Source organism: Parasteatoda tepidariorum, chromosome 9 (assembly GCF_982258835.1).
Source record: "Parasteatoda tepidariorum strain Cologne lab strain chromosome 9, Ptep-v5.0, whole genome shotgun sequence".
NCBI lineage: Eukaryota > Metazoa > Arthropoda > Arachnida > Araneae > Theridiidae > Parasteatoda > Parasteatoda tepidariorum.
This window is the reverse complement of record NC_141763.1, coordinates 59,058,958-59,070,848: the sequence shown is the minus strand read 5'-3', so window position 1 is coordinate 59,070,848 and position 11,891 is coordinate 59,058,958. Positions and strand designations below refer to the sequence as shown.

The following is an 11,891-nucleotide window of genomic DNA, read 5'->3' as shown; positions in this document are numbered from 1 at the left end:
TTATGCATTATTTGCGATTGGGTCTTTTAAATTTTCTCAAGTTTTTTTTACTTCTTTTGCTTTAAATAATGATTGTTTCCCCATAATTACATAAAAGAGTTTATTGTTGATACTTATACATCGTGAGTGTAGTCGAATTTCATGGTTTTAAGCAACATTTTTGATTAAATATTAATTCTAATTGCTTTTAAGTTTTTATCTGTCATGTTAAATGCTGAGTAATTATATTTGTTTAGAAGTACTGATTAAATTTCAAACCTAGCGATCACATGACAGCCCTCAGTCACAAATTGTTATACAGTGCCAACAAATTTCTAGCTATTATCAATGTAATTTATATTTCACCAAAAAGAATGCAAGAAGTGCAAACGTTGGTAGTTCTGGATATATATTCTCATATTAAACTCTGGGAAGAAGGGCCTGAAAGTATTGAGAGTGAATAGATTGAGAAATATAGCTACGAGTGAAACTGTCTGGAAGAGGTAGACTGAGAAAGTCTTTTCCTGCACAAGGCTGTAGTGCTGTTAAAGAAGAAGATTCTGGGAATATTCTTATTTTTTAATTTTGATTCATGTGGAAAAAAAGTATAGAGAACACTACTTTCAAAAGGCCTGTTTATATAATAGTCACTGCATGTATCTTGGCGAACAAAGAACACATTCTTTGAACATTCTTTGGCCAAGGCATGTATTTATCTTTTAAATAAATAAAATTAATTTTTTGATTTTTCAATACCAAAAAGATATTAAAATTATTTTTAAAAAAAGTTCTTGATTGTTTTATAGAAATGCTTGACTCTGAACATATGTCCTGTAATAGTTAAACTTTTTTAGCTCTTGGTTTTTTAGTGCAAGCTCCTTAAATTGTATATTGCAATGGTCATTAACTTCACTGAACCTGCTTTAAGTAATGCCCAAATGAATAGGTAAGATCATAGATAAAATTCCCGCTTTTATTTCTGAATACTAAAAATAATCCTTTAAAAATACTATTTCGCATTAAGTGTTTTTTTTTTTTTTTTTTTTTCCTTTTGAACAATATTACTAGCAAAAAGGACCTACAGAGAAAACATGACAGGCATATTTGAGTCATAAATTATAAAAAATATATAACCTGAAAAAAGCTTAAAAAAGAGTATTTTTATAAAATTATTAAAAAGTAACAGAAAAAAAATAATTTAGAAAAATTCTCTGAAAAAAAAACAAAACAAAAAAACACTAAGGCAACTGCTTTGGTTACCTTACCTTCAAGCCATTGATACAACAAATTTCACCTAAAACTAAACATTTTAAATCAGAGAAGACAAAAAAACATGATTATTTTTTTTCTTCTCTAAAATCAGATTTTAATTTTTTTTCATTCAGCTATCAAAGCTCTGATATAATATATAAACATTACTTAATATTAAATAAATAATCACAAGAAACAGAATCAAAATTACATACTCTATAAAAAACTACATAGGCTTCAAAAAATATGAATATGATAATAAAAGTAGTACTTAAAAATTGATTAATATTATTTAAAAACAATATTATAAATAAATTCAATTTTTTTTAAACTTAAAACTATTAAATAATTATTACAAACTAATGATTGAACAAAAATAAATCATAACTGATTTTATTGATGCTCAACATCTTCCCGAATTTGTCAGATATCAAATGAGGAATAAATTATTTAGACGAGGATAAATAGTAAAAATTAAAAATTTTCTAAATTACTCTTCAGGTCTTACTTCATTATTTATGTATGTATTATGTACAAATCCTTCTTCATTATTTATGTATGTATTATGTCATGTCTTCATTATTTATGCATGTATTAAGTACAAATCCTTCTTCATTATTTATGTACAAGTCTTTCTTCACTATTTATGTACAAAAATATCGTATTTTATAAGTCTCAAAATTACTTGTATTTAAATAAATCATTAAAACAACTGTTTAAACATTAAATGGAAAGATATAATCTAAAATCCTAACTTTACTTTTTTGCTCATATAGTTTCATTTTTCTTAAAGTCAATTTTGACCTTCAAATAAATATTTACTTATTTATTTACATCATCTCTTCAAATAATAATTTATATCTCATTGATCTCTGGAAAAAAATCTTTAATGTATACATATGACATATATGACTTACTTAAAAAAATCTTTAATATTATACATATGACTTACACTACAAAAATGTTTATACAGTAGGGAACCGATTATCCAGAATGATCAGGATCATCGCTATTCCGGATAACTGATTCTTCCGGTTTTCTGAATCGCTACAAAAAGCTTTTTTTTTTAATTGTCAAACTCAACTAAAAAAATATATATTTGGAAATAATCTTAAAAAGAAGAAAAAACGATGAAGTAATACACTAATGATTGTTTCCAAAATGATGGTAAGTCTAATCTTTCAAAAAAGAAAGAAAAATCTTGAAATCTTATGAGGAAAAAAAAATTTTTTTTTTAAAAAATGGAGAGGAAAATTTATTGAATTTCGTTCCGGTTTTTTGATTTTCTGTTTTCCGGATAACGGGTTCTGTACTGTATAAAGTATAGCATATTAAAATAATCTTCACTTAAATCAATGTTTCTTTTATTTATTTTACTTTAAAGAAAACAAAATCAGGTGTTTTAAATCATGCCAGATCTGCTAAAATTAAATTTTTTGACAGAACCAAATTTATAAATGAAATGTTTGAAATATTATGAAACTTAAAATTCTAAAATAAAGTTGATTTAGAAAAAAAAAAGCTTAAGTTTTATACCTAGTTAAAATTATCACATCTTTATAGTAGCCATGCATATAGAATTTCAATAACTTTTAAGTAGAACTAATTAGCTTATACACAGTTGGTTCCTGGCCAAATTATTAAACGCACTATAAGATTCTACGCAAAATCTTAATTATTAGGTGATACTATACACATACAGGTTTATTGATTTTACGTGACAAACTGGTTTACACTTGCTTACGTTTGTGTATCATTTGGTTACATTAGACGACATATAATCTAAATTAGACGACATATTATATAAGTATTTATTTTATCAGGTATTATATTAGTATATTATAATAATTAGACCAAATTATTAGAAAGACCGTTGTGCTTTAATAATTGCATGTTTTCCACTTGATTATATGCAATATTTTTATATATTAGCATACATATAATGGGTTTTTATTCAAGAGATTTTTTATATACTTCCTACTTATATCTATTTTTAACTTATTGCATTACAATGATAACCAATAGATACACAAACATAAACAAGTGCAATCCGGTTTCAGCCGCCTAAAAACAATAATGCTGTATACAGGGTTGGCAGGTTTTTGACATGTGACAGTTTTTGACAGTTTAAACCATGGTTTAAACCGTCACGTCAAAAACCTCACTGTCAAAAATGTCAAAAACCTATATTCATATGTGAAATTTAATTAATACATAAAATTTATATATTTTTTAAAGAATAGTGTTTCTAAATATGTTCTAGAAAAAATAAATTTAAAATTTTGAAGAAACACTTATATTTTGAATAGTAACCAAAATCTTGTACTTTTGAAAACTCACATCTTTTGTAATATTATGTATTCATTTTCATGTGTTATTGAAAATCTGCAGTGATATTATTAAGAAATTTATTTATAACCAAATTTAGTGTATAGTATAGATTACACTAAAAATTAGACATTTTTAAAGATAAACAATAGCAGTTTTGTACATTAGACATCTTCTTTTACTTAATATTCTGCGTTCAGCAGTATAGGCTAAATACCAAATATTTGTATGTTGCATCTCTAATTTAGAAGCAGCAATTGTTGTTTATTATTTAAAATTTAATTTTTTTAATTATAATTTTACAGTGTTGAGCATAATCTTGTATGTCTATACAATTTAAAAACTCCTTGAAAAAATTTTTTTTTGCAATAACGAACCCTATTTGCACAAATTCATAAAAGCGGACCCTGATTGAAAGAATGTGAGTAATTTTTTCACAATTTCGCGAAAAACGGACCTTTCACAAAATGTCTGGACAGACCCCTGATGATATAGCTTTGTTGAATATCTAAATATTCAGCTGTTGAATAATTACTTCTTGCTTTCAAGATATGCATTATTTATATTCTTAATACAAGTGGAGAAAAAAAAATTAAGAGATAAAAATTGTTTTAAAATGATAAGTGTAATAATTATAAATAAATATAATAAACAATATGAATTATATTTATCATTATTCATAAATATAACTACTTTTAAATTCAAATTAACATACTGGATAATAAAGATATTCGGTATAACATTAAAAAAAATTTTTTATACACTTGTATCTTATATCAAGTTTGTATTTATACAACATAACTTGTAAGTTCCTTATAAATATTAGTTATATGTTTCTTATATGTCAAAAATGACTAGTAATAAACTTTTAATTTTCTTAAGTATCAAAAAGAAGAAAAAAAATTTTAAATATAAATATTTAAACAATTTTTGTGCAAAAATTTTTCTGCACATGCATTTGAATATAAATTTCTGAGATTTTAAATCTGTTATTTTACCTTAATTTTAATTAAACAATATTTTAAAACCTGCTGATTACCTATAGTATAATTAAATTTCAATATAATGCATGGCAACTGTTGGTAGTTTTGAAGTTTATATATTTTCTTGGCAAACTTCAGTTTTTGACATTTTTGACGGGTTTTTGACGGTTTAAACCAGTATTATACCCTTGTCATGTCAAAAACCACTTTTTGACGTCAAAAACCCAACCCTGGCTGTATAGTATCACCTGATATTTAAGATTTTACACAGTATCTTACAGTGTGTCTAACAATTTGGCCGGGAATTGTAGAAGTATTCTTAGAAATTTATGATTTCCTTTCATCAAAAGTTTAAAAATCTACGATTACTTTGCCGACATATTGCCCAGAATTCAACTTAAATATTTTCAAGTAAATTCCATAGTTAATTATAAAACATATCATTAATTTAAGTTACATGAGCTTAGATATACATGTGTAATTTAAATAATATTATACACTTTAAAAATAAAAGAAATATTTACTTACTCAGATATATTCTAACTTGATCTACGTGAGTGAAAATACAAAATATTTACAAACACAAATGGAATTGCAATAATTTATTTTAAGAATGTGTAATTTGTAAAACTACATATTTATTGCATGCCGACATCACAATTACCAACGAGTTTTCTTCTTTTTCTTTTGTCCACCTTTCACTTGTCTAGGACCCTGAACATTAGGAGAAGTTGGTATATTCGATGCCCCTGGTGATTGTGCAGCTTGTGGATTCGGAGATTTGCCTGTGTCCTCACTATTAGCCATAGCACCCTGGGTACCTTTACCTATTCCCCCACCCCTCTTGTCTTTTTTCTTTTTATAAGTAGATCTTTCTCGTCTAGGAAGCCATCTTTCAGGATCGGGATCGACGGTCGGATCGTAATTTTTAGGAAGTTTTCCTTTTTTATGCTTCTTCTTTTTCTTTTGTATAAGACCATCCCCCGTATCTTGTTTTCCAGAAGAAGGCTCGACTTTGCCACTTCTTTTGATGTATTTGGCTCCCATAGTCCAACTTGTCGATTCTAGATTATCCACATCAACTTGTGCAGTAAGTTCTTCTGCAGGAGGTAATTGCTTGCTAACTTCTTTGGCTTTCGTAGGATTGAATTGAGACAAAGCAGATATTAGCTGAGCCAACGTTTTCAGGTCACTCGGGTCTTCTTTACGCAGTTCCTCCAACAATTTAGCCGCTTCTTGAGGTCGACCACCCTTCAACTGGATTTTGGCAGTTTCATGGATTAAGGTACTTAAAGCAGGACTCTTATTCTTTCTGTGCCATTTAATAGCCCATTGGAGAACAGTTACGGCAGAGTCCTTATCTTCCATACTTTGGTAGAGTGTGACTAAGGCAGAGGTGACACCAAGTGTGTATGTGACATCTCCCATAGCACGCAAAGTGTCACAGGCTTGACTCACATGACCTTGAGCAAGGAGAAGTTGAGCAAGTGTAAAAGATAAAGTTAATGATTGTTCAGGATGAGCACTAGCAAACTCTTTCAAAACATCAACTGCCTTTTGAACTTTTTTCTCTCTGCAATATAAGGCGGCCATCAATAGAGCTGTTTCAGCAGCACAAGAGGGAAACTTTTCAGACATCGACTGAATACTTTTACGGCATTGGTCGAGTTGGTTTGTATGTAACAACAACAAACAATTATTCATGGCTATTGTTTGTCGCTGTTTGGAAGTTAGCTTTGTATCCAAGTTTTCAGCAGTAGCAGTTTTAATCTTTTTCTTCGAATCAAACACATTTTGATCTTTGTTAATGGTAACAACATTGTTTGATGCAACCGCAGCAGTAGCGACATCTGATGGCTTACTTTTCAACACTTGATTATACAATTTCATAGCTCTATCGTTTTTACCAAGCAACTGTATGACATAGGCATGCTGCACACGAATAACTCCCAATTCCGCCTCAATCTCATCTTCAGTGGCATCATTTTCTTCCAATTGCTTTTTGCATAGCTCTTCTGTAACCTTCAATTTTTCAATAGCCTCAGCATATAAGCCTTGATTAATCAAAATACAAGCACTGTTATAACTTAACTCGTAAGTATGTTCACGTAATTGTGGAGCATTTTTAAATTCTTTACCTTTTTGATCAAATAAGTTACTGACACAAGCAGATAAATTAGTTTCTCTTTCTTCTTCAAAATCATCATCGGTATTTTTGATTAATTCTTTATACAGTTCGAAACATTCAGGATATCGTTCTAAGCGGTACAATACTTGAGCGAGCAATTCTTTTTCTTTCCCATTAGGATCTTTCAACGACTTTAGTTTATCATGAGCCTCTTGAACTCTATTCAGGCGATATAAACAGTAGGCACGTTCAAAATTAGCTTCAGGCACATTTTTATCCAATACTTTTAAAGCATCTTCAAACTCTGATAAGTGAATATGACACACCGCTTTGCAATGGTGAGCCTTCTTATCTTCTTTATTTTCGTGAATAATTTTATTCACTATTTTCAAAGCTTTATCGTATTCACCATTATCACCAGCACGTAACAGTTCCGAATACAAAGCAGTAACATTAACGTTGCTTGTAGACATTTTTGCAGTATTATTTTATCTCAAGCACTCAATATTAAAAACAATACATAACAATACTGTATTCAGAATTACCAACACAGCAGAAGACGACGTGGCTTTGATTACGGTTATAGGTGCGGAAAACAAGAGCTAATAAATAGAAAAATATATTTGAATTCCTAAACTTTAAATTATTATCGTTTGATTAAAAAAAAATTATAATCATAAATAAATATTTGATGATTTTTATAGCGTTTATTTGTCGTCAGCAGAAGAAAAAAATTAGAACGCGAACACACCCCAAGGAAGAATATTTTCTCGGGTGTATGTAGTGGCGCCATCTTCTTCTCAAATGCAAGAATAAAAAACGAACGTTTTCAATCTAGTTCAATCTTTTATCTCTTTCAAAATTATAATTTTAATGTACAACTTTTTTTTTTCGAAAAAGTCAGGAAGCTCCTTAACAGAATGAAATTATTACAACAAGAAATATCTCAGAATTATATTAAATGATAAATGGAATGTTTTGATTTTCATATTACAACTTTCGGTTTTTAAGTTCTGAGCTGAAATTCTGATTGGGATTAGGATTTAAATATTTCGATAAATTATAACAGATCACATAACTTTAATATAAATAATTGAGAAGGCTAGAAAATCATTAAATCAACAAAAAAATATGTAATAAAATCAATAAAAAATAATGTATAAAATTAATAAAAAGCAATTCTTACTGCAGCATATTTTTTAAAATAATTGAAGACTATTACTGTTCTGGGATAAATGAAAGCAAATATTACTGTCAAATATTATTTTTAATAAAAAATAATGAAACTTTATAGTATACTAAAATTTATTCAAGTAATATAACTTACAAAATAAATAGATTTAAAAAATATTTTTCATGCTTAATTTTGAGGAAATTGGAATTAAATTAATCATCGAAATTATAAAAACTAAGGATTATTTTTCGTCTATTTCATAAAAATTTAATTTCCAATAAAGTAACATTTAATAAACAGATAATTACATATTAATTAACGCCCACGTTCCACATAAAAACCATTACAATTTTTTGTAGATTCCTTTTTCTTACTTAAAAATAAAATTGAATACCTAAAATAATATTAATTAAAAGCTTATCACAAACCACTAAGAACATTTTCAAATCCAAAAAATTAAATTCTTGTTTAGCATTATCTGAAAGCTTTTAACGAGTAAATTAATATCTTACAATGATTTATTCAAATTTTAAATTCTATCGATAGGAAATCATAATTTCCAACCTTGTCTCTTGGAGATCGTATGAAAACAAATCGAATAATCCATAAATGGTTTATGTTAAAAAAAAAAAAAAAAAATTTAATACTACATTTCAATGTTGCGTGGAATTTATTCGCAATCTATTTCACCTTACAAAATAATACCAATAATCCATAACGTATGAATACACTGTATACAAATTTTAAATGCTATAGCTATTGATTACGTTAAGGGAAAACTAGATACAACCTAGTTATTTAAAAAAATAAAAGTAAAACTTTTTTCTTAGTTAACAATGTAAAAAGCCAACATAAATAGTTGATTAAAAAGTACTATCCTTCCTGAAAATGGTATTTGTACAGCACATAACTTGGCAAAGATGATGGTATTTAACGTCAGGGGCGGATTAAGCGTACGCGGGGCCCTAGGCCATTCAAATTTTTGGGGCCCTTAAATTAAATTTTTTTCTCGTATATTTTTTATTTATTCAAATATAAAAAAAAGTATTTATATATCTTTTCATTTAAAGCATATTTAAAATAAAAATAAATAATAAAAAATTAAATTTTACTTTATTTTGATAAATTAGAATTTAAAAAATTATCGTATTTTATTAATATATATTTGAAATTGATTTTTTTTTTTTTTTTTTGAAAAATCATTGTTTTTCTTAATTTTTTAAAATTTATTTTCAAAAATTTTTTTTAAGGGGGCCTTTAATCATTGGGGGCCCCAGGCAATGGCCTAGTCTGGCCTAATGGATAATCCGTCCCTGCTTAACGTATGAACTTTCTTTCAATTATTTCATTTGTGCTTATTGTTGTTTACCTTAATTATACTAATAAAACAAAAGGGCATTCAATTTCCTTGCTTTTACCTTGAAGTTCAGTCTCAGAAAATACATTGAGAAAACGTTTGAGAAAAGGAAAAATACATTCAGGAGCCCATTAAAAAATAATTACATCCCATAATTACAAACGAAGCACTCATGTCTTTTACTGCTACTCATGAACTTCTATTTATACGCAGTTTTTTTCTCGGTTGATTCACGTGTCACCCTGCATTATTTCATATTTGGCTATAACATATGCAATGCAAGCAATGTAACTTAGGTATCTAATTTTTGACACACGTTGACTAGATAGTTCTCATTTACCTTAAAAAGGACTTAACTGCGATAAATCTACTCATTTTCCCCGTTGATTTATATTTCTAAAGTTATTACAGTAGGGAACCGATTATCCGGAACGATCGGGACCATCGCTATTCCGGATAACTGATTTTTCCAGTTTTCTGAATCGCTACAAAAAGCCGTTTTTTTATTGTTAAACCCAACTAAAGAAAAAAAAAATTATTTAGAAATAATCTTAAAAAGAAGAAAAAACGATGAAGTAATACACTAATGATTATTTCCAAAATGATGGTAAGGTAAACATTTTTCAAAATAGAAAGAAAAATCCTAAAATCTTATGAGGAATAAAACATATTTTTTTAAAAATGGCAGGAAAATTTATCGAATTTCGTTCCAGTTTTTTGGTTTTCCAGTTTTCTAATTTCCGGATAACGGGTTCTGTACTGTACTTATAAAATTTTCCTTTCCACGTAGAAAAAAAAAATACATTGGAAGGATTTTGCACTTTTACGCACTAACAATACACGTTCACGAGGTTCTGTGTAAGCTCTTAAAAGAGCCACAGCTGTTCTGCTGTGAATGTGCTGCGCAGAGCTAACGTGCGAGATGCTACGTGACGATGTTAAATATCTCTATTTAGTTCTTATTTCCTCAGCGGCGCTACTCCCCAAGCTGAACCTTTTTTATAATTTGTTACCAGGTAACAAAGGTAATTTTCAAGGTAATTTTCAGCATTTTCTTTCCATTAGGTTATTTTCAGTATTTCTAGACCACCGTTGAAACAGTTCAATTATCTAAGTTTTAATCTCACTCTCTTTTGAGTGCTAGTTCTAAACTGCTGTTTGTAGAAAATGCAACACCATGAAAGAATCATCAGAATCAAATGAAATTTAATGCAGAAACGACTTGTACTGATACAAATAAATGATGAAATTTTCAAAACAAAAGAAACAAATTAAGCGTCCGAAATCAGTATTTGGTGCAGCCACCACGCGCTGCAATAAGTGCTGCTATACGACGTGGCATGGAGTCAAACAGATGTTGAATATCTGCTTGAGGAAGAGAATTCCATATCGCTTGTATGCGCAACCAAAGTTCGTCTTTGGAAACTGCAGGACGCGGATCACGAGTGAGACGCCGACCAACCATATCCCACACATGCTCAATAGGCGACATATCCGGCGAATAAGCAGGCCAAGGAAGAAGTTGCATGCGTTGTGCTGAACAGAAGTCTCTAACAGTCCGCGCAACATGTGGGCGTGCATTATCCTGCTGAAAGATAGCTCCAGGGATGCCTTGAAGGAAAGGAACGACTTCGGGCTGTAGCACTTCACGGACGTATCTGTTGCTATTGAGATTACCCTCAATTCGTATCAAATTGGATCGTCCATGATACGAAATCGCACCCCAGACCATAACTCCGGGTGTTCGACCACTATGTCGTTCAATAATACACTCAGGAAGGCAGCGTTGACCGGCATAACGTCTAACACGAACACGGCCATCATGGGTCCACAAATTGAAGCGTGATTCCTCTGAAAAGACAACTTGGTGCCAATCAGCTCGCCAGTCTCTGTGCTCAAGAGCCCACTGCCGACGCAGCCGTCGATGATCCACCGTGAGGGGAATCCTGTATAATGGCACCCTTGCACGCAATCCACGGCGCAGCAGACGACGACGAATTGACGAAGCCGACAATTGTACACCTGTAGCAGTAGACCAATGTGCTGCCAGCTGCCTGGAGGAAGCTGTGCGATCATTCACCGCCATGCGGAGCAGGTGTCGATCATCGCGCTCTGACGTCACCTTCTGTCGTCCAGTGCCTGTTTTTCGAGTTGTTCGGTGCTCGTCGGTCCACTGCTTCCAAACTCGCATCACTGTGGAACTGTTCCGCTGCATACGAGCTGCTATTGCGCGATAGGAAAATCCTCCTTCTCGAAGGCCGATTATCCTCCCTCGTTCAAACTCCGTAAGTTGCTTGAATTTCTTATTCTTCCGTCGTGGAGGCATACTCAGGTCTCACTAAACGTTTGCCACTAACAAATAATCATAGACTATTTTCAACGTCCCGCTACAGCACTTTATTTATACGCTTTCAGCATCAATTCAGAGGGCGCTGCGCGCGCCACGCACGCGCGATGGCTCTGAAACTTTATTAATTTGCATAATATCCTATAATTGACATTTGCTGCGAATTTCATTTGATTCTGATGATTCCTTCATGGTGTTGCATTTTCTACAAACAGCAGTTTATTTAGCCCTACTTAAAATTACTTTTAATGAAATGGTGATATATTGAATAAAAAATAATTATACGTTGGGGTTTATCAAAACTTATACACAGAAATGCAATCAAAGGGTATCCTACGTATGAC

At 30.4% G+C, this 11,891-nt stretch overlaps 2 protein-coding genes across 3 annotated transcripts in view; both read right to left on the bottom strand.

Annotated features, from left to right (window-relative positions):
* LOC107439934 (carbohydrate sulfotransferase 1) overlaps positions 1–11,891 on the bottom strand; it is a 75,673-nt gene that overhangs the window by 7,072 nt on the left and 56,710 nt on the right. The window lies entirely within an intron of this gene.
* Srp72 (signal recognition particle 72) lies at positions 5,129–7,456 on the bottom strand. Its single transcript, XM_016052686.4, has one exon. The coding sequence runs from the start codon at positions 7,140–7,142 to the stop codon at positions 5,202–5,204; it is 1,941 nt and encodes a 646-aa protein (XP_015908172.2). The 5' UTR covers positions 7,143–7,456; the 3' UTR covers positions 5,129–5,201.